Below are 24128 nucleotides of genomic sequence, written 5' to 3'. Positions count from 1 at the left end.
GGAACTTGATGTTTTACAATTGTCACCAGAGGGTGTTGGATACATGAACCAAGGTGTTAATGGTGACTCAACAGATGATGATCTGGGTGATGTTGATATCATTTACCCTTTAGATGATGATTTCAATGAAATCTGTCAACATTTATGTATTCTAAACAAATATTGAAATTGTATTCATAACAATCACTTAGCAAAATACATATCAGTCATCATATCCATTTCGATAAAAGTTCACATCTTTTTGTATCCAAGTAATATCACTTACTGAATAAATAACAATCATCATGTTATGAACAAAACTGCATCATAGTAATATATATTATGTATTCACAATAGTAATTCTTCATATTTCAAACAAGTCCCTTAACATATACGTAGACAAAATAAATATTGAAATTATATCTATTTTAGAACAAACGCTTACAACATACATTACATTGATCATATTTATTTCGTTAAGGAATACAACTTATTCAAATAGTCATACGTTATCCATAGTTCATACAATTTACAACCAAAACAGAATACAGACGAAAACAAAAAACGGATGGAAACAGACTACTTGTTTACAATTATACGAAGCCTGAATACTACGCTTTACAATTATTTTCAATTACACTTTCAATTTTTTCCGTACTATATCAATTTCAAATATACGAAAAGAGAATACGATTACCAATTATATCAATTATAAACAATTAGAAAAGGGATAAGGAATAAGCAATTACCTCGTCAAATTTTTATGAAAATCTTGAAAATCAGAAGTTGAGAGAATTATCAGATTTTGGGAGTGTCGGTTGATTTTTTAATTTTTTGTAACTGATGAGAGTTTTAAGCAATGGGTCTCTTAAATAACAAAATAATGACATTTTTTAAAAAAATCGTAATTTTATAGCTTGAAGAGTCTATTTCGGTAAGAAATTATAAGGATATACACTTAGCATGAATCGTGAAATATTTTCCTTTTTAAAACTGATTTTATCACGTCAATTAAGGAATTAGGTAACAATTATATTTTTGTTACCGTATTTAGCGCAATTATTATTTTTTCGTAAAAATTTAAAACAAAAAAATGAGATCTACAAAATTAATGTTCCATAACAAACTAAATTATACCCGTAGAGCGTAGTTACATAAACTTTGGCTATGGAACATTATTTGCTTAAATGTATTTGCCATATATGAAATTTAAAAATAAACTTGACTTCCATGGACATATCTTGTTTTTTTTTTTTTGTAGAAAAAAACGTTCATAAATCATGTGGCTTGCCAACTGCAAATGGGAGTAACAAGCAACATGATAGCTACAAGCAAGAGAGTGGTTGGTTTAGGACTCTCTATTTTTTTGGTCTCTTATCCGGTGTCAGGACTCGAGTACTCACGTTGGAGCCAACTAAATCCATATTTACAATAAAAAGTGTCACATCGAAGGTTAATCAGCGAAATCTCTTAATTAAAAATAATTAAAGGGCTTACCACTCCACTACAATCTTTTTTGATTGGTTTGAACTTTTAAGGTACAACATGAAGATTAAGTGGCAAAATGTTCATCCATTGAGAAAAAGATTTAATAGTGTGGCTACTTGTATTACCACTTAATAATGGGTTGAATGATACTCTTAGATTTATTAGTGTGACTACTTGTATTACCACTTAATAATGGGTTGAATGATACTCCCCTCCGTCCCAATGTATATGAGATAGTTTGACTCGACATAATGTTTAAGAAATAAAGAAAGATTTTTAAAACTTGTGGTCTAAAATGAATAATAGAAATTTCTACATCTATAAATCATTTCATTAAGAATAAAATGGACATTTTTAAAGTTAAATTGTTACTTAATATAAAATATGTCATTTTTGGGACCAACCTAAAAAAGAGCAAGTCATAAACTGGGACATATACGAGTCATCAAAATATAGGTTGCCAACTCTCAAGTATGAGAATCCTCATCACTGATTTGGTTAGAAGCATCATAGTATCAGACTACAAATTTAGTCCATGGATGTAGAATCTGACTGTTGCTGTTATTTGAAGGGGCATTTTCTTCGTACTTCACCCTAGAAGAAGGCAAAAATTCAAGAGGGGGAAGGAGCTGGGGCTATAGATATATGTATACATAAAGCAATAATGCAATTTGGTACATCCTAGCTATATATCAGCCGAATCGCAGTTTCAAGGAAATGAGACTTCAGAATCTTCCCCTTCTTACTCGAGCCCATGTTATGGCGGCCATGGCAGCCCCACCCAAATGAGCAGATCCAGATACTAGAGTGTCACCCTGAAGTTTAGAAGAAAGAAAGTTGTTATACATATCAAATGAGTCATTACAAACCAGAACTCCTTTTTGCAGCAAGATAGAAGGTAAAATGAGCAGAATAAATGCTCCAAATTCCAATGATAGGACCACCTACATCTTCATGGCTGAAAGCTAAGATCTCAAGCTGGCACATGAGTGAGACGGATCTTAGTGTAGTGCTGTGGTATAGTTTAGTTCCTTAACCAACATATTTGGGCTTGGAGAAGTCGTTTGACCATTTACACCCATTACTCGCTAAAAAATTCTAATCAGGCAAATTGAGTAGTGGAGAATCTAGAAAACTTAAATATGGAAGGCGTGTGGAACTTGTACAAGAGAACAAGTAAACTTTACTAAGACGACATTTTGGTTTTATTTTGGCTAGCAACTGAACCTCAATAACTGCAACCCCTAACACAAATCATGCCCCAAATAATAGCCTAAAACCGCTTCTCTTTCTGATACTAGTCATTGATGACTTCATTTCATGATAAGGTTAACAAACTAAACAACAGAAGAGGATGAAGTGCTAGAAGATCACACCTCATATATTCTTAAGACGTCTTTTCCAACCATGAAGATCCCCTGAAATGAAATAATGACCAGTCGCATAGAAAGTATTAGCCAATTTTAACTGTGGCAACTATCATCTAGAAAAGTACCAAAAAATGATTTTGGTTAAGAAATACGCAAGTACTGACCAGTAAGATTGCTGGGACAGGAATCACCAAGTTAAAATAGACCATTTTTGTAGGGAACAGGAATATATCAAGCAGCATCACAGCATTTACAGCCCCACTTGCACCCTAAATGGAAAAGTACAAACAGAAGTCAACACAAAATGTAAAGATGACATAAATTGTTAACTTTTCATGAAGCAAACTTCATCCATCAACAATTCAATTTGATGTTTCAAGGATTCCAGAAATCAAAGAGTAGTTTTGACAGTAATCTACTCCATGCAAAGGATGAGAAACCAAACCAAGAACCATTTTCTTTAGAGGCTTGAATTATTTGCTAGTTCCCACACACTGAGCAGATTAGGGATTCAAAATAGCAATCTGTAGAACAAGACCTAAGAAAAATAACATTGGTTTTGAGTTTGGCTAGGAGTTATAACAATCAGATACAGGGGCTGGCTAAATGAAAATTATGCCAATTTTTAGGCATCCACGATTTAATAGTGATAATCTTCCAAAATTAGTTCACTAGCTACAAAGATCAAGACTGAAGTGTTGGTGAAATTGGAGCATTTTTTTCTGAGATATGATGTAGTAGTCTAAATACCAAAGGACAACACTATCAAGTCATGTAAAAAGAGAGGCTTAACTACTGAATTTGAAGACAACAAAGTACTCCGCCTAAAAAAATGATTATCTTAAATATAAATGAGAAAATGACAATCTCATTTAGATCCTTTCGAGTCCCATAAAATTGTTAGTATGGTAACACACGGAAATGGAATTGAAGAAGGCAGCGAAGAACTATCAGAGATCAAGAAGAAGTAAGACAAGAATTTACCAATCCAAGAGTTTGTGATGGATGCATGCTCAGAAGTTGTCCTCTTTGTGTCTGCCAAAGAATAGAGACAGTCAGTAACTACTTCTACAGTGAGACATAATACTTCCTTCATGTCATTTGCGGTCACAATGGTCACCTTAGGTCAATTTGACTTGCATATTTTATTGGTGCTAATGAAGGAAAATATTAAAATATTAGTTGTAAAATTAAAGAGGGAGACCATGACATCAAAATGTAATTTCGATCGTAATTTTTTTTAAAACTTGTGTAAGATAACACGAGGTCTGTAAAACATTTTAGGATGTGTAACCATGAAAAGTAAACATTAGCAGTTACAAAAAAAAAACCCCATGAAAAGTGACAAATAACTGGAACAAAAGGGAGTAATTATGAATTTACGTAATTACTTCATCAAAATGAAAATATGAATTTAAGTGACCAACTTAAATCATGCAGTGCAGGCCACTTCAATTTTTTAATTTTTTTTTTTTTGCGATGGCAACAAGCTTTATACTAAAAACACAAAAGGTTCTGTGTGCCATATTTACAAAATGTAAAGACCAAAATGGTATAAACAACAAAAAGTACTTACTTCCCTAAGAGAGATTCTAGAACATCTAATGGAGACTCAGTATCATCTATGTACTCCTGTTTACACAAAATACAATTGAGTTTTATCTTCTGCATTGAGTTGCTCTTATCTACTATCCATACTCAGCTTCGTGTTACTTATTCTAGCCAGCACCCGATGATAACCGTCCACCAATCCAACGTAAATTGAAATATCTTCCATAGCTATACACGTGTGAGCACATGCTCTGCCTCCTTTCTTGATGGAGGTTCAAACAGGAATGAAAAATTATTCATTTCGTATAAATTGACTGTGAAGAATTCCATACACTGCAAACCCATCACTGGATATCCATTTAATGTAGGTGTTTCCTGTGAGGGGGTTTGAAATTTACAAATAATGCATCTTTGCAGCACATCTTCATCCGAAACTTCTGAGCCACCTTGGATGATGACACTTGAGCTTTTTTATTGGGGAAATTGTCGACCGTTTATCGTTTCTGATGGTTTAATGTAAAAGACTTTAGGCTTTGGGCTTCTGACAGAAGGTGTTTGCTTCTCCATTTCTGGAACGTTTATGAATCTTGCCATTTTTTGAGCCATCTCCCCAAACTGTCCTCCAATATAACCTCCGGTGATAATGACAGATCTATATCCCTCTTCTATAGCTAAGCTAATGTACCTTTCCATATTTATTGTAATTAAGAGTGCAGAAGAACTCTGCAAAATGACCTCTCATTTTCCTCTCCTGACCGATATTCTTTGTTCTATCGATGCCATATGAATATGTCTTCTATCCACTTCATTTTACACTGCTTTTCTTAGTAACTGCTATGTTTTCTTCATTGTTTTCTCCTTCTTTTACTTGGGTTTGTTGCACTTCCTTTTTTTTTGACAAAAGGTAACAAGTTTGTAGACATCTTGTTGCACTTGAGCCGAGGGTCTTTCAAAACAGCCTCTCTACCTCCACAAGGTAGTGGTAAGGTTTGTGTACATTCTACCCTCCCCAGACCTCACTTGTGGGATTTCATTGGGTATGTTGTTGCTGTTGTTGTTAGCATTATCTTATTCTTCGATTTTTTACTACTGTTGCTTAATTTACTTTGGTTTATGTCTAATAATTTTTAGAGTCTGTACCTTTTCTTTTTCAATATCTTCCTCATTGTTTTTTTACTCCTACATTTTTTCAAACCATATCCTGAAAAGCTGTGAGTCTATCGGAAATAGCCTCAACCTCACAGAGGTACGCACCCCACCCTCCCCAAACCCCACACTATACTGGTACGTTGTTTTCTGAAAAATAAATAAATGTCCACTCATCAGGACAAAAAACTCATGAACTACTGAGGAAGTGCAGTAAATGAAAAACATAACTGACAAGCAAGCCAACTGAAAAACAAAAGCAATCTATAAGTATACTACAAGCACATACTCAAGTACCACAATAACTACTTCACAGTAGACCTTAATTATCCCAGAACGATACTTAATCCTACTTTTTCTAGCTTTTTAACTGCACTCCAATTCCTATATTCTTTCGAACCATTAATAGGTTAAATAATTGAGATTTCACACTTCACCTTGTTGAGCTTTCCATGTTTCCAAAAAAAAAAAAGAGACCAGAAAGCATTAACTCTTTAATGTATTCAACATGAATTTTGCAAATATCAATTGGACGGAGGACTTGATCATCATTTAGTGGGCAGGTAATATAAACAGGTGAAATTACAACATTCTTTTATCAAACTTCATGATACATTTTTGTAACTTCACATCTTCTTGATGCTTTCTAATATCATTTAATTACTTTATCAAAAAAAAAAACATAACTTCATGATACATTTTTTTATCAAATAGATATTATAAGATTTGCTAATCCAAGATTACCTGTAGTGATGGAACTATAAAGGCATGATATAACAAGTAAAAAACTGAGCCCGCAACTGCTCCAGATAGATACAGCTTCAGAAGAAACTCAGGCCCAAAATATCTACCTATCTGCCAATAAAAAGATATTAATAAGAAAACTCATTAATCAGCGAGAAAGATGTCAAAGTGTGCACATATACTGCAAGAGCTTCCTCTTAGCTTATAACAATTTTCCTAGCTCACTGCCTCACTCTCTGTAAGATGTGAACATATCTTATAACTAGACTGAATTGATTCTTTTAACATTTTCCAAGTTAGATAATGCTGAAAAAACATACACTGACCATTGATAAAAAGGTAGGAAAGTTTCCTAACGCATCTGATGTCCCTATTTTTTGAGAGTAAGGTCTAGAATAACATACTCCTCCATGTTCCAGAACCAAAAGGTCTTTTGAACTAATAGATAATCCAAAGGTAAAAATACTCCTAGTCTCGTCGCGAACTACCACTTTCTTCATTACTCAGGAGCTATCACTTTCCGTTGCAGCTGCTCAACCCCCCCCCCCCTCCCAACACACACAAACACACAATTTCTTTTTTCGTCCCTGTTCTGTCATGGGGGATAATAGAATATACTTCAACCAAGGGGTTCAAATCTTACGACAATACCAGATGGACTTCCAACAATATATCTTGGTACAATTGGGTGGAAAGAGACGGGAACATGATGAGGAGGATCACACTTAGCGAGAAGGTGTTGGAATGGATTTGCTTCATTCTCAGAGAAGCTTCAACTGACCAAAAATATCTGGTGAGAAGATGGAGATATAAGGACCAGGTGGCAGAGTTTCTGGTACTAGGTAATATAATGCTCATCGGAGATACATGAGCATTTTATCATTTAAGGGAGAGAACAGATCAGTTATCATTAAATGCACTCCACCGAAGGTGATGAAGATCCAGGACAAAATGACATAAATGTGCCTTTTGCAAAGGTGGTTGCGGACAGTAAATGGCAGAGCAGCAATTCTGAGGCATCCACATCTAAGGGTAAAATGACTGAAACAGACGAAGTTGTCAAAAGCAGAGAACAATGTTTGCTTTTAAGGTGCATATTTGGGTCTTTTGGCAAGAACAAAGATGAAAATCCTACTTTGTCTGATGTTTAGACGTTGGCCTTCAACAGAGTGGAAGAAGGATTTTGGATTTAATACATACGAGATGCTGGATGGCTACTTTCTCTTTGAGTTCCCCAATACATGGTGGAACAGGTCCTCCTGGGAGAATGGATATGGAAGAGAAGCAAAATAAAATTAGCGTGGTCAAACCCATATGCAGGCTGTGAACCAGCTACAGACAAGCCCAAATCTACTTGGATTTGGGTTTTCCAATGCATTTATGGACGGATGAGACCTTCCATGAGATCTATGAGCTTTGTGGTGGATGGTTGGCGACGGAGGCCACATATGAGAATTTGTGTTTTTCTTTTTCTTTTAGGAAAAGGGGAACCCAGTCATGGCAAACACCCAACAAATAGGTACATATGACTTGTATGCACCAGCTTTAGGGGGAGTATTAGAATAGGAATAGGAAGGTAGGAACATACTATATCGAATCATACTTGGACAAGGATTGTATTATAGTGTCTCAATGTAATAATGTAAATACACAATTCAATAGGATTTTTCTCCTATATTTCTCACTAGGGGGTTGAAGAAACAGGGGAAAAGGAGAATAGCACAGAGTTTGATGCAGGATTCTAAGCAGACATAGGGGGAGTTTGGATTAAGCTTATTTTTAGGTGCTTTTGGCTTTTAAGCACTTTTTTTTAGTTTTGGAGGTGTTTGGAAAAGTTAAAAAGTCCTTTTAAGCACTCAACTTTTTAGGCCAAAAAAGTTTTAAACTCACACCCCAAAAGTTAGCTCAAAGGGAGGAGGATTATCCAAGCCTTATAAAGAGTCTACCCATCTCATTAGCCACCGATGTGGGACTTTTGTCATTCTTTAACACCCCACCTCACGCCCAGTGCTTAGCATCTGGTGCATGGACAATTTTGATTTTGGGGGCCCCAACATCGGGTGAGACGGGCCTGCTCTGATAGCATGTTGAAATTACGTCTTAGGCCTAATTCACACCCCAAAAGCTAGCTCAAAGGGAGGAGGATTGTCCAAGACTTATAAAGAGTCTACCCATCTCATTAGCCACCGATGAGGGACTTTTGTCATTCTTTAACAAAGTCAAAGGTAGGGTATCCCGTACTTATGGCTTTTAGCCTTTGACTTAAAAGTTACTTTTTATAACCTTTATCCAAACGTAGTCTGCCGTCCAAGAAACTAAACTAGAAGGGAATGTTCAGGAACTTATAAAAAAATATTGGGCAAGAGGATGCATCTATTATGCATGTTCAAGGGCTAGTGGAACTAGAGGAGGAATTCTACTACTATGACATTTCAGAATTTGGGAAGGGGAAATAGTACGAGTTGGAGCTTACACTCTGTCCTGAAATTTTAAGCTTGGTTTATAATTTTGACTGCCACATTGCATGAGTTAACGGGTCACCTGGGGTGATTACTATGTATGCAGATTCCCATCTAAAAGAAAAGGGGACCACACTAGGAGATCGGATCTTCAGCTATGAGAGAATTCTCAGATTGCATAGAGGACATGGAATCATTGACCTGCAGTTAATTGGTGGCAGCTATACCTTGTTCAAAGAAGACAATCATACCACTGCATCTAGGATTGATAGGATATTGGTATCTACAGAATGGAACAACCTTTTCGCAATTTAAGCGAACCATCCTACAAGGAGTGACTTCTGACAATGTGCCAATTGCACTCTTCTGTGGGCAGTAGGAACAGTCTAAGGCATATTTTAAGTTCGAAAATTGGTAGATCAGTGACATAGTTAAGGAATAATGGAGTGATTTTGAGTTTTATCATTTATGGGAAGCCAGGTTATGTGTTAGCATGTAAACTCAAAGTACTCAAAGGGAAGCTGAAAGACTAGAGCAGGCTTGAACAGGGGAATTTGAAACTGAAGAAGAACAATATACTTAATCAGATGGCTGAGATAGAGTCTCATTTGAACAACAGAGCTCCAATAAAGGAGGAAACTGCCAGAAAAGCAACATTGTTTATAGAATATAAAGGTTATTTGAATAATGAAGAGGTGGCCTGGAGATAGAGATCAAGGGCCCTTTGGCTCAAGGAGGAGATAGGAATACTGAGTTTTTCTATCAGATTGCTAATGCTCATAAGAGGTACAACCATATTGATCAGTTGGAAATACACGGAGAGACTATTTCTGAGCCAAAAAGAATCAAGGAAGAGATCATATCTTTCTACAAGAACTGTAAACAGAAACTGAAGATTGGAGACCCTCTGAAAACATCAGCAATCATCCAACCATCACAAAAGCTGAAAAGGAGGCTTTGCAAGAAGATTTTGAGGAACAATAAGGTTTCGAGCGTCTGAAGTTGTGTGCTATAGACAAAGCACCGGACCCTGATGGCTTTACAATGGGATTCTATCTAAAGTGCTGGGAGGTTATTAAACAAGACAAAATGGAGGGTTTTCACAACTTCCATTCAAGTGAGATTTCTGAAAAAAGCTTTAATGCGACTTACAGTACTTGATTCCTATTAAGACAGGAACTAAGGAACTCAAAGACTTCAGGACAATCACTTTGATAGGTAGCTTCTACAAGCTGATCTCCAAGGTACTGACAGCGAGATTGAAAAGACTGGTGGATAAACTGGTGGACAAACAACATATAGCCTTTGTCAGAGGCAGATGAATAATGGATGCAGTGCCTCATAGCTAAATGAAGCAATTGACTCTCGAATTGCACAAGGAAACCATGGTATTCTATGCAACTTGACACTGAGAAAGCCTATGACCATGTGAATTGGGAATTCATTCTAATTTCTAAGTATGATGAGACAGCTGGGCTTTGGGGGGAAATGGATCAGTTGGATCAAGTTTTGCATTTCCACTGTGAATTTGCAGTTCTCTTCACAATAAGGAAAGAAAAAGCTTCCACCTGTTCCAATGGAAGAACATCATCAGAAGCAAAAAGAAGGGAGGTTTAGACATCAAAAACCTTAAGCATCAAAGCAAAGCTCTCAAGGGTAAGTGGCTATGGAGATACCATCAGGAGGACTAGGCTCTGTGGTGTAAGTTCACCAAGAGCAAGTACGAGGAGCTCAACAAATGGGTAACAAAAGAGATGAACTCTCCTTACGGAGTTAGCCTCCGGAGGTCTATCAGAATTTTCTCGCCTTTCTTAGGTAGCCAGTCAACTCTTAAGCCGTTAAGGTACAGAATGGGAGCAAAACAAGTTTCTGGAGTGACAAATGGCTGATCCTGAGAGCCTCAAAGATCTTACCCAGATATTTTGCTTTGGCTCAAGATAAAAAAAGACAGCTGCTGAAATATGAACTCAACAAGGGTGGGATCTAGTTCCCCAGAGACATGTTAATGACTAGCAAATACACAGAATGATTAAACTTCATACGATTTGGAGAGCTTTTTTGAGAAGGTAACTATTTATTTATTTTGCGTAGAAGCTTTTGGAGAGCTTTCAAGGCTTGTAAAGAGGAGAGGACTACTCATGGTGGCATGGGAACAGTAAAGGCAGATACAAGGTAAACGTTAGAACATTAATAGGTTTATACAATCCTATTAGAATAGGAATAGGTTTACACAATCCTATTAGAATAGAAATAAATTTATACAATCCTATTTAGAATAGGAATAGGAACACAAATAGGAATAGGAATAGTAAATAGTATCCTACTTGGTAAAGGATTGTATTCTAGTGCCTGTAAATAGGATCTCAATGTAATAATGTAGAAACAACAACGATTCAATACTATTCTTTTCCTATATTTCTCACATGGTATCAGAGCCTCTACGATCTTGGTAGAAAATCAAAGAGCTTCTGCTGTCGGGGGTGGCACCCATATATGTTGCCCGTCTGGCCAATGATTATGCTAGCAAAAGTTGGGTCACCATGTATCTTTCATGTGATTATTTTCTCATATGTAATTTGTGTAGCACCGTGCCATCATTCTGGTGACTACTTTCATTTATCTAATTCTTGTAGCACCGTGCCATCTTTCAAGCGACTACTTTTTCATACTCCCTTCGTTTCAAAAAGAGTGATCTATTTTGACTTGACACGGAGTTTAAGAAAATAAAGAAGACTTTTGAATCTTGTGGTCCTAAATTAAAGTTATGTCAAGTGTACTAAATCGCCTTTAATCTTGTGGTCTTAAACATGCCACCTGAAAAGCTGAAATTAAAATGTTACCAAAAAGGAAAGAGGTCATTCTTTTTGTAACGAAGGAAGTTTTAATTTGTGTAGACTGTAGCATTGTGCCATCATTCCTGTGACTACTTTTTCATATATAATTTGTGTAGCACAGCTCGAGACCTTAACTGGTCTTCCCGCGCCTATGCCACTCGGAGTGTTGAGTGTTGTTATGTTAGCTGGTGTAACTGATTAAACCGGGCGTAATGCATTCGCACTGGGAACAGGAACTTAGATTTAGGACTCATAGTCTACGTCCCGCCGCCCTCGCCCCTATCTCTAAAGCCGCTAACTTCGGTACCGGGGCATTTCCCGCCATTCTCCTGATGACTACCTCTTTTTGCATATTTGATTTGCCTATACCGCGCATCTCTTCGGACTACTTTCATACTTAATTTGTGTAGTACCGTGGATTTTTCCGAACTATTTTCTCGCATCTAAGTTGCATTAGCATCATGTGTCTTTTCAGTGACTCCTCTGATTTGATTTGCATAGTCCCATTCGTCTTTTCGTGACTCCTCAAATCTAATTTAGTAGGGTTGTGCCATCATTCCAATCCTACCCGTATGATTTTTCTTTTTCAATAAGGTCGTGCCATCATTCTACCCTACCCATATTATTTCTCTTATTCAATGGGATTGTTCCATCAATTCGAACTATTCTATATAATTTCTATTTTCTAGTTGCGCCGTGATATCATTATGACCCTACCCATATAATTTTATTTCTTAGACTGTGACCACTTTTAGCCATCAAATCTAATACCCCGGCATATGAGCATGTTCTAGCCAGTTTTTCCATAACTTGTTTAATATCGACTCATTTATTGATTCCAAAATGATCCCAATACTTTATACTAGATTTTGAGTACTTTGTTGCTCGGGGGAGTTTAGTAGCCTTGTATTCGATTATGTGAGTCACTCTATGTTGTCTGAAACAGTCTTTGCAAGTTTGGTTTGGAAAGTTCAACACTGTAATTTTATCACACTGTGTTTCATCAGCATTATGCATCAAATTCAATATTTCATGAGAAGATTAAACACATTGAGGTTGCCTGACATTATGCATCAAGTCCTGTATTTAATGAGAAGACAAGCACATTGAGATTGACTGTCAATTTTGTGAAGTCGAGTAATCAACTTACAGATATCTCACCAAGCCCCTCATTGGTCCTCTTATTAATTACATATGTAATAAGCTAGGTATATAAATTGTATGCACTAGCTTGAGGGGGAGTGTTAGAACATGAATAGGTTTATACATTCCTTTTAGAATAGGAATAGGTTTACACAATCCTATTAGAATAGGAATAGGTTTACGCAGTCCTATTTAGATAACAACAACAACAGGCATCAGTGGCCACAATGGGGACTGGTCAAGGCTGGAATTTGTTCCCAAGGAGACACCTAAATGACTGGGAAATAGAGAAGGTAATTGCACTGCAGAATTCAGTAGCTAATTTTAGCAATCTTACTGAGGAGGACTCACTGGTTTGGCAGAGTGACATTCCTGGTAAATTCTCAGTCAATTCAGCACATAGGGCACTCAACAAGACTGCAGACCAAGAGACAGTCTGGCCATGGAGGATGATCTGGAAACCAAAAGTGCCCTACAAAGTGAATTTCTTTTTGTGGTTGCTGTCAAAAGAAGCGGTTCTGGCCCATGAAAATCTGAAGAAAAGAGGATATCAATTTGCCTCTAGATGTACTCTTTGTGGAGAGCAAACAGAGACAATCAACCCTTTTTTTTACACTGTAAGTGAACTGTGCAGCAATGGAGAATGTTCATTTGCCGGAAAGGAATTACCTGGGTGAAACCAGGAAACATCAAAGGAGTTCTAAGTAGCTGGATTAGGGATGGCAATGCTTCAGAGGAGGAGAGATGGAAGTTTGTCCCAGCATGCGTTTGGTGGACAATTTGGAAAGAGAAACAATAGGAGCTTTGAGAATGTACAGAATAGCCTTCAGAAGATCAAAATGAATTGCTTAGCTCTTCTCTATTTTTGGTGCAAACAAGATATTTTAGCTAGAACAGAAGACATCTTTGATGTACTAGATTGTTTATAGGCATCAATCTAATTAAGTCAAAGATCCTGTAAGATGTAATACTTTTTTTTGAAGGGGATTTACACTTTTGGCTGTAGTTTACCTGTGGATATCTATAGACTAATGTTAGCAGCCTAAAAAAAAAAGAAAAAAAAGAATAGGAATACAAATAGGAATAGGAATATTAAATAGTATTCTTATTGGTAAAGGATTGTATTCTAGTGTCTATAAATAGGACTCAGTGTAATATTGTAGAAACAACAACAATTTAATACTATTCTTTTCCAATATTTCTCACAGTAAAAGAGGGATACAAGCAAGAAATCAAAGTGGTGATCAAGACCTCAAATGGCCATGGAAGCATATGTGAAAAACCAAAGTGCCACAAAAAGTAGCATGCTTTACTTGGCTTCTGACTAACGAGGCAGTTTTGACCTTGGACAATGATGCCAAGAAAGGAATCTATTTATGTGTTCATCATGTGGGAAAGCAACAGACTGTCAGACATCTCTGCCCACATTGTAGATTCACTACCAGATGTGGCAGATATTCCTTAATCTCAAAGGCATATCCTGGACTATGCCCTAGTAAGATTGATAAGACTATTCAATTGGGAGGAGGCCGGATAGGGAGCTAGAAATAGAAGTAGATGGAGGATGATCATGACATGTATTTGGTGGACTACATGGAGATGGAGAAATGATAGATATCTGAGTCTCTGAGAATAGGAGTAACAACTTACATGAGGTTAAACTCAAATGTATTTTGTTGCCTTTTTTGGCGTACAAATGTCCATTCCAATGAGACTGAGGGTGTGTTCGGTGTGAAGGAAAATGTGTTTTCTTGAAAATTATTTTCTAGGAAACTAAGTGGGTTTCCTACTTATTTTCTTGTGTTCGGTAGGTAAGCAAAATATATTATCCTACAAGCATTTGCAGATAATTTTTAGACAAATACTATAGGAGGTGAGGGTGGGGAGTTGGATGGTGGGGATGAGTGATATGGGGGGGCTAAAGGGGAAGATGAGGTGTGTTGGAAGTGGGGAGGACACAATCAATGTGAGATGTCACTAGTAGAGCTTGTTTTCCCTACTTCCATTGGGAGCTCATTTTCCTCGGTTTTGAGGAGCTTGTTTTCCTATAGTTATACAAAATGATTTCCAAAATATTTGGCCAACCGAACATGGGAATACCGAACACATCCCGAGTCAGTTCTAGATGTTTTAGGGTCCACCTAGACTCTAGAGTAAGTTTAGCTCTGGTGAAGACTATACCCCCTTTAAGTTTTAAATATGGGTTTTCCCCCCTACTACCTAAGTACTACTATAATACAAATGTTACCTGCTCCAAAATAAAAGGTACAAGAGAGGGGGAGATATAATCTGGTTGAATGGGAGGTCACTCAATTAAGAAAAGAACAATGAGGATTAGGAATAAAGAATCTCGAAATTCAAAACAGGTGCCTTTTGATGAAATGGCTTTGGAGATTCTGTGATGAAGAAACTTCCCTCTGGAAGGAAGAAATTATTCAAAAGTTTGGACAGAACAGTCCTTGGTGCTCAAATGAAGTGAATTGCACTAATGGGACGGGTGTATGAAGGGCTATCAGAGGTCTATGGTCAAAGCTCCAGGAGAATTCCAAATTCAGAGTGGGCAATGGTAACAATGTTAGGTTTTGGAAGGATAGTTGGATAGGAGAAGTACCACTGCAGGATAAATTTCCAGATCTCATGTTACTATCTAGCAACCCTGAAATTGTTGTCTGATTGCTGGTCCCCCAGGGGTGGGATCTAAACTTCAGAAGGCACTTAAATGATTAGGAGGTAGTAGTTTGACCTGCTTAAAGAAGTGGATACTTTTGGTGGAACAACAATGGAGCCTGATAGACTTAGATGGAGACACAGCTCAGAAGGAAGTTTCACCGTAAATAAGGTATACAAGAGGGAGAATAGCATTATGCAGGAGGAAGAGCTAAAGATATGGAGAAATGTATGGGAGAACATAGCCCCTACAAAAGTGAAATGTTTCACATGGCTAGTGGTAAGAAAGGCATGTCTTACACATGAAGTGTTACAAAAGAAGGGGAGAGTTGTGGTGACTAGATGTTTTTTGTGCAATGACACTAGGGAGACGAGCAATCACTTGTTCCTACAACGTAAATTCACTACCCAATTGTGGAACATGTTTTTCAGTCTCACAAAGACAGTGTGGACAATGCCAGAACATACAACCGATCTAATGAGTTGTTGGATGAAAAGAGGGGGAAGTAAAAGTCAGAAAAAATGGTGGACGATAATACCCTCTTGCATATGGTGGTCAGTCTGGAGGGAGAGAAATGGAAGGTGTTTTGAAGACGAAATCAGACCAGTCCATGATGTGAAATGGAATTGCCTGGAGACTTTAATTTTTTGGTGTAAACATAACTATATAGAGGAAATAGAGGAGTTAGTAGTATTTCTAGGAGCTTTGTAAAGCTAGAGTCTACTTGTTTTGTAACTTGTTTCTGATGGTGGCCAGCATTCCCAATGCTGAAGAATACAACAGTACTAATTCTCAAAATAAAAAGTACAAGAACCAAACCTTGGCCTCCACATCATGACATGAACTAGCAAATTATATCACAACAACCAGATGCATCAGGCTACCTCTAAGGTTACATCAAGGAATCAATGATGGACATGGAAAAATTGCAACTAAAATTGTTTTGAAGAGAATAAGTTGAGAGAAGAATAAATGCAAATACGGCATAGATATCTATATAGATGAGTAGTGTGTAATACATCTGTACATAAAGGGAAAAAACGTATGATAGCAGAAATAGATACAAAAACGAAATCTTGAGATAGGACTGGATGTGTGGGCATCCTAGGAGAAAGAAGATTGGAAATGAAGATATACAGGACAAGGTAGGAGTGGCCTCGGTGGAAAACAAGATGTAGGAAGTGAGGTTGAGATCGCTCTGGAATGTGAAGAGGAGATGCACAAATGCCCAGTGCGGAGGTTGGATACGAATGGTTTCAAGAGGTAGTGGTAGGCCGAAGAAGTATTCGGGAGAGGTGATTAGACAGGACATGACATAGTTGCAACGGGACATGACCTTAGATAGGAGGTTGTGGAGGTCAAGAATTAGGATAGAAGGTTAGTAGGTAGTAGAGTATTCTCTCGCTTTACCTTCCATACTAGTAGTCGTAGCATTTCTCCTTTACTTTCTTGTCCTTCGATTTTTGTTACTATGTATTGTCTCTTTATCGCACTATTTGTTGTACTTACTATTCTTTTTAAGAATGTTTTGCCATGCTTTTACGTATTTTGCCATGATTTATTTACTTCCATTAATTCTTTTTTGATATGCTTTCCCTTGAGCTGAGGGTCTATAGAAAACAATCTCTCTACCTCCCAAGGTAGGAGTAAGATCCAGCCTACATTCTACCCTCCTCATGCCCCACTTGTGGGATTATATTAGGTATGTTGTTGTTGTAGAATAGTAACCTTATCAACACTTCGTACCACTACCACCCCTTCCACTAATCTAGTTCTATCTAATAATAACAATATTTTTCTTTTAAAATAGTATTTTTTTCCTTTTTTATTTTATAACAGAGAAACCAAAAGCATCAGTGGCTCAAGGTTCAAACTTCTAAGCAAAAGATAGGGAGCTAACAAAATTCACAATTCATCTACATATTATTTACATTTCTGAGATTACTAACTAAAAAAGAAGTCTCAAACTTTTTTCCTTGAGGGAATGTGCCAAAATCCCATAAAAACATATCATGTTACTCTGTCTCCAAATGGTCCAAATAATGCATGTAGGCATTCAAAAGATATGTATTTTACTAGCAAATACATTTTTTAAGTCCCTGTCCTTCTGTAATAAAACAGTATACAATTCCATTAGTTGCTTAAGTTCAACATCAAAATTGAGGCTACTGCATACCTACGTAGCTAGAAAGCTTTAGACTCAATAACATTCTTATCTTTTAACCTCAAAAAAAGAGTGGACAAACAGGTGAACTTACACTTGTTCCAAAGAAGTAGAGTCCAATCATATTAGAGACAAGATGCCAAGTACTTATATGACTGAAAGCTGATGTTATCAATGTATGAACCCGTCCACTTGTAAAATTGTCCACTGAAATCTAAGCACCAGATACAACTCAAAAAATATGTAAGTTGGAAAACTATCTTAGCTTGTATATTGCATCAAAAGATAAGTTTATTTTATGAGAGTTATCTTAGCGACTGACCATGAAGTTCCTCATCATGAATCTACTATCAGCAACACGCCATAACAAGAACACAGCTACGTTAGTGAAGATCAGGCATAGCACCACGCCATCAGTAGAAAACCTCCCATAACTTGATCTCCTACAAATTGGAAATGCGCATGTCTTAGATAATATAAATCATATGAGTTGGATTAAGGGCAAGGACTGTCATCACCATAGATTGCCTTTTCTCCTGACATAACTTTTAAAGGCTAGAATCAGGTGAAACCATTACACTCCAAGCTGTCACAACTCATTAGTCACTGCAGATCAGTGTGATTAAATATTACTCACTCCATTCTATTAAAGAAGTCATAACTTAGAGTAGAAAAATGTGTGTAGTTGGACTAAGGGCAAGAGAATGATATCAGTATATCACACAGATTGCTGCCTTTTCTCCAACCAGAACTTAAAATGTTTAGGAACAGTTTAAGCCATAACGAACTCCTAGCTGTCACAATTCATGCACGTCAGTGTCAATTAAATACAACTCACTTCATACCATTAAAAATGATGTACCTCCGCTTTGGTGGAGACTAAGAGTAAGATGGTTGAATAGATAATTATATTGGTTAAGAAAAATAACTATCTAAATAATAGGTGATACCGTAATAAGTGCAAAGAGAAAACTAAGTAGCGAAGTCCCCTAAAACTATGTCAAATCAACTTTAAGATATAATGTAAAATTAGTTTATACTAGTTAGAATGGTTGAAGGAGAAAAAGTTTGCCACTTCAAGAAAATTGGTCAAGCTTTTTGGGACAAACAAAAATGTAAAGTAGCTCCTAAAGGAGCAATATTTATCTTACTGTGCATAATAGTACCAGAGGCTCAACAATTACCTATTTCAAAAAAAAAAAAATAGTACCAGAAGCTCAAAAAATCAAGAAGAATAAGGAACAATCAGTTACACCACACAAGTAATTCATCTGACACAAAATTTACCTGTAAAAGGATAATTGGTATGATCCGTTGATTATAGCTGTTTTTGTTTGCTCGATGTTCCATTTATTAGTCCATAGAAGTTCTACTTAAGCATGATATTGTTTAACCATTGTGATGAGCAATTCACAAAAAGTAAAGAGCAGAATGGAAACTGTAAAAGAATATGCACTATAATACTTTATCTGCAACTTCTCTTGCATTCAATAACTAATCATATTCTTGAGGTTTGAATGTGGTCTCACAAATGGAAAATAGAAAGCAAAAAGCAACCAAAAACATTTCTAGGAGGTAGTACTAATATTGACAATGGTCTAACAGTGGTACACATGGTTTTGTCTCTAGTAGGGTATCTGAGAGAGGAAGATTAAAACTGCTTTGGTGTAAACTACAAGAAGCCACACTAGATTATAAAACTAGAGATCTTTCATACAGTGGATAAATGACACATCTAAAGCTCTACTTCTATCATCAGCAATGCTATTCTTACAATTGAAGTCAACCAAAGATCTGGCGTTCTCTGCATTTGCAGCCTTAATGCATATTCCCTTCCGTAATTTGTACCTTATTATTCCCTTATTCTAAGGTTCTTGCAGAATCATGAGCTCATCGAATTGCAGGTCTAATGTATGTCCCGTCTATGATTCCTACCCTATTACTAAGCCTACATGTGAGACTAGGTTAAAATTTCAAATGAAATATGTCATATTTTACTTTTATATCTACAAGTGAAATAGATTGCACCTCACATGAGATTTATGAGATTATCTATGAGGAATAATATCAAAATATCACATGCATGAGGTTGAATTTGTTGGTTAGTTTCCCACCTATTATACACGTGAGACCCCCAAAAAGGCCCCACCCTTGTGAATGCACAAAGAGTGGAGGTAAGCAAATAGAATACACATCATGCTGCTCATTCCTTCCATTGCTAAGATGAATAGAAAGGGGGACAAGGGGTTACCCTATCTAAAGCCCGTCTAGGACAGAAAGAAACTATTGGGAGTTATGTTGATTACTATAGAAAACTTAACTATACTAATGCAATATCTCATCCAGCCAATCCATTAAGCTCCACAACTCATCCTTTACATCATAAGAATCAGAAAGTTCCAGACGGATGGTCATATGCCTTCTAAATGGCTAGTTTGCATAGAAACCCAGGTTATTGACTTCTTTGTCTAGATTCCACACACTCATTTGCTATCAGCACTACATCCACAATTTGTCATCCTTTTATAAATGGCATTTGTTGTCTGCCCACTGAGTTTATCACTTCTTCCCGTTTTTCTACCAAAAGTTTGGCTATGATCTTGTACACCCATCCTGTCAAGCTTATAGGTCCGAAATCATTTAGCTCCATGGTTCCCACTTTCTATGGTATTAGAGCTACAAATGTGGCATTGATGCTCCTTTCAAAAATTCCTACCATGTAAAATTCTGTACTGTTGCTACTAGCTCTGAACTAATAACAGCATTGACAAAAGACTGAAGAATGACATGGAAAAACCATCTAGCCCTGGTGCTTTGTCACTTGCACATGCTTTTATGCTCTCTGGTATTTCCAGTTGCTCAAAAGGTGCCATCAGGAGGTTATTTTCCTCTTCTCCAATCACGGGACCATATCTCACATCTCGATGTTGTCTCCAATTTTCTGACTGAGTATAGCTTCTCATAATAGGCTACTACCTCCTTTTGCATCTCTTCTGGTTTTGTCATAATCTCACTCTCACCTCCAGCTAGGAAATTGTGTTTATTCTCCTGTGTGCATTAGCAGTTCGGTGAAAGAAATCAGTGTTTCCATACCCTTGCTTTAACAAACTGTCATGAACCTCTGCCTCCATTCAATCACTTCCCTTTTACCTATGTCTTAAAACTACATGTTAAGTGCCAGTCTAGAGGTTATTTCTTCTTCCTCTAGTGCTCTGTGATCCTATGTCTCCTCTAAGTCAGCTAGTTGCCTCAAGACTAGGGGTGTCAAAAATGAATCCAAACATAGGTAACCCGCCTAGAATTTTAAGGGTTGGGCTCAAGATAATTTGAATTGGGTTCAATCTAAACTCATTCAAGCTTAACCCGTTTGAAGAGAATCCTCAAGTGAGCCCAATTTAATCTCCAATTTCAACCCGTTTTAGAACTTTTTATTAACATATTTTCGTATATTGAAGGTATGAATTATTATCTATTTAACATCATTTAAAATTTATCTATCCATTTATTACTTTTTTAACAAAAATTCTTGAGCATAAATCCAAACTGTGATTATAAATGTTAAATATCAATATGTTAAATTATAGAGATTAATCGAGTCAAATTGATCTAACCCATTTTTTAGCCCATTTGAGCCCAAAGTAAACTTGGGCGGGTCAGGACAAAATCCGATTTCTATCCCAACCCATTTTAATATCTCCAATTTTAACCCAACCCACCCATTTGACACCCCTAATCAAGACATTTTATTTCCAAATTTCCGAGAATGGGTAACTCATGAATGTAAATAACAAACATGAAGGTGTTCTTCTCAAAAAAAAAAAAGTGAAGGAATAATAAAGATGAAACAAAATTTTTTGCAAGACCAAGCTGTAGATCCAAATACGGTTTGCCCCTCGTGGAGAGTACCATAACTCAAGTGTGAGGTGCAAATGATCTAATAATCACTACAGATAAAATGAATCCAATTATTTTAGAAATCTTAACCTACTCTCAATAATAAACTAGAAAACAAATAGTGTGAGCATAAATTATGATGCAAAAGAACTTCGCATAAAATAAAATGAAGAGATTATGACTCAAATTTAAAAAATAGTAATATGGTGCAATTGAAAAAGAGAGGGGATACTAAATGCAAGGGACTCAAGTTCAAAACTATATTTTAAGTCCCAAAAGAATTCCCATTTTAAGCAACTCATAGTTCTCCCCCAACTATTAAGATATCAATAAAAACTGAAAACAACAGCTAGGTTCAAGTTTCCTATCTCCAAAGGGACCGAGCCCGTAAAGATCACACCCTATCACTATATTTCCTGCTACTTCCGCAAAAACCCAGGAAAATACAGTGAATGGAACTTGCTTACAAGTGTACAACTTACCTATCCATCAGCAAAATCAAATACTAGTTTCGAAGTCAAGACTCGATTCACTATAATATCTCAACAAAAGACAAATAAATTGAAGTAGTTAAACTAAAGATAGAGACATAGAATATACAAAAGTAAGAGAAACGATGAAATGGAGGAGTAATATTTATAATCAGAACAAAATTGGCAAGAATTGAGCGGAATGTAAAGGGTTTTTGCCTTAACACAATTTATTCAGTATTGAAATGAAATGAGTATCCGGAGAGGAGAACAAGTAATGATGCTTAAAGGGAATAGTAAAGTACCAGCTGCGGCGAATGGAACCAACTAAGGAATTGGAATGAAAATTTCTTCTTCCTAACTGAGTCCTCACAAGCCCAACAGTACGGTAAGCTAAAACCTTGCTCGGATCACCTCTGAAATGGGTATTTGCTAACAACTGCTTCGAGAAAAGTGGGTTTGAGAAAACCCCATGAGAAAATTTCACATTTTGCTGCCTCCATGAGTGTGAGGAAGTGGCGTATGGGGCAGAAAAACAATGGTTTGCCTTGGAGAGATTTGTGGCCCCATTTGAGAGATTTCTATGTATTTGTGGGGGGAGTTTGAGTGACAGGAGCCTCTGCATAGTTCCTGTAGATGGAGAATTTGTTAAAGGTGTTAGTTTATACTTGGAGTGGCCAATAGGTCTGCTTATGTATTTCGCTCGACTTCATTCCAAAAGGTAATTGAACAGATTCCATGTTATGGCAATGGACCACAATGTTAGACTCGAACTCACAATCCTTACGGAAAGTAAGTGTATTTATGATTCGAGCAACTCTCTTACTTTAAGGTTCAATTTATAATTAGAAAAATTCCAATCAAACAGAAAAAAATTAACAATTTTAAGAACAATAAAAGAATAAGTAATATATTAAAGAGCAATTTTCACATATAGCAAACACAAAATTCATATTTGTATGTTATAGCAAAATTTTGCATAATTGTGTTCCAATAGCAAACATAAATATGTATATTTTGCTATACATATAAAAAAACACTTGTATAATTCGCTATACATATACAAAGAAATCAATTATATAATTCGTTGTATATATAAAAAGAAAATAGTTGTATACAAATAATTGTATAATTTGTGTATGTATAAAACGAGAAAAAGAGAAAGACAAAAGAAAATTGGACAAGGGCATAATTATAAGTGTATAGGACGAAAATATATGCATTTGCATGTGTATATACAATTTTCTCTCGCTTTATACAAACAAAACGCAATTTATACATTTTGTTTTTGTTTGTATAAGTGATAGATGCGAGCGCGACGAGCGAGATCTGGGAAGTGGCGAGCGAGATCTGGGAGAGGGACACGAAAATATATGTATGTATAGAATTTTGTCTCGCTTTATACAAACACAAATGCATTTTATACGTTTGTGTTTGTATAAAAGCAAGGGGAGCGAGCGAGAGTTTGAGGGAGAGAGGTAATTGACAAATAGTTTGCTACATGACACAATTAAATCAAAGTGTGATTATAACATTTAATTTGATTTATTAGTTTGTCATTGTACAATTTTTCCTATATTAAATCCTAAAAGTTGAGTCTTGGTGGCCAGTAAACCATGTGTTCGAAGTCACATGAGAATCGAATAACAATGAACTTTTACCTTAGAAACATGCTAATATAATTTGTTATTCAAAATTGGGGAGCCCATAAAAGGGGCGGACCCACATGTATTCCAGGGATTCACCAGAACCTCCTTATTAAAAAATCACTACACTATTTTATGTCTACGACCACCCTAGAAAAGGGTGGCCTAAACTATGAAAAAGTGTGACATTTGATAAAAGGTCACACTTTTTTACTTTAAGCCACACTTTTTCAGGGGTGGCTGAAAGCCCTGTAACCTTAGAGTTTAGGCAACACTAAGCGTTGCCAAAAGGCAAAAAGACCACGCTTTTTCAGCTACGCTTAAAAGTGTTGCCTTATCAGCTACACTTTTAAGCGTAGCTTTAAAGGCAAAAAGACCATGCTTTGCAACTACGCTTAATAGTGTTGCCTTATCAGCTACACTTTCAAGCGTAGCCTAATAGGAAAAAAGGACACGCTTTGCAGCTACGCTTAAGTGTGGTCTTTGCTACCATATTGCTCACAATTATGAAGTGTTGCCTTTTATATCTAATATATGACAACACTTTGAAGTGTAGTCTTTTCCCATATGCA

General features: G+C 36.5%; 1 protein-coding gene across 1 annotated transcript; it reads right to left on the bottom strand.

Moving 5' to 3' along the window:
• Positions 1–1826: 1826 nt before the first annotated feature.
• Positions 1827–22679, bottom strand: LOC107007719 (RHOMBOID-like protein 12, mitochondrial). Its single transcript, XM_015206448.2, has 8 exons — positions 22216–22679; positions 17869–17989; positions 17641–17760; positions 6279–6389; positions 3822–3872; positions 3002–3106; positions 2844–2885; positions 1827–2282 (listed from the first exon to the last, which is right to left on the bottom strand). Exons 1-8 carry the CDS (start codon positions 22533–22535, stop codon positions 2193–2195), a joined length of 960 nt encoding a protein of 319 aa, XP_015061934.1. The 5' UTR covers positions 22536–22679; the 3' UTR covers positions 1827–2192.
• Between the last annotated feature and the right edge of the window lie 1449 nt (positions 22680–24128).

The sequence above is a fragment of the Solanum pennellii genome, chromosome 12, assembly GCF_001406875.1.
Source record: "Solanum pennellii chromosome 12, SPENNV200".
Classification (NCBI taxonomy): domain Eukaryota; kingdom Viridiplantae; phylum Streptophyta; class Magnoliopsida; order Solanales; family Solanaceae; genus Solanum; species Solanum pennellii.
Note: the sequence above shows the minus strand (reverse complement) of the source record. Positions and strands in the feature narration are given on the sequence as shown.

Coding starts and splice junctions, on each gene's coding strand:
- LOC107007719 (XM_015206448.2), bottom strand. CDS start 22,535: ATGCAGAGGCTCCTGTCACTCAAACTCCCCCCACAAATACATAGAAAT. Junction 17,761..17,868: donor TCATGATGAGGAACTTCATG/GTCAGTCGCTAA, acceptor TCTGGTGCTTAG/ATTTCAGTGGACAATTTTAC. Junction 2,283..2,843: donor ACGTCTTAAGAATATATGAG/GTGTGATCTTCT, acceptor TCTAAACTTCAG/GGTGACACTCTAGTATCTGG.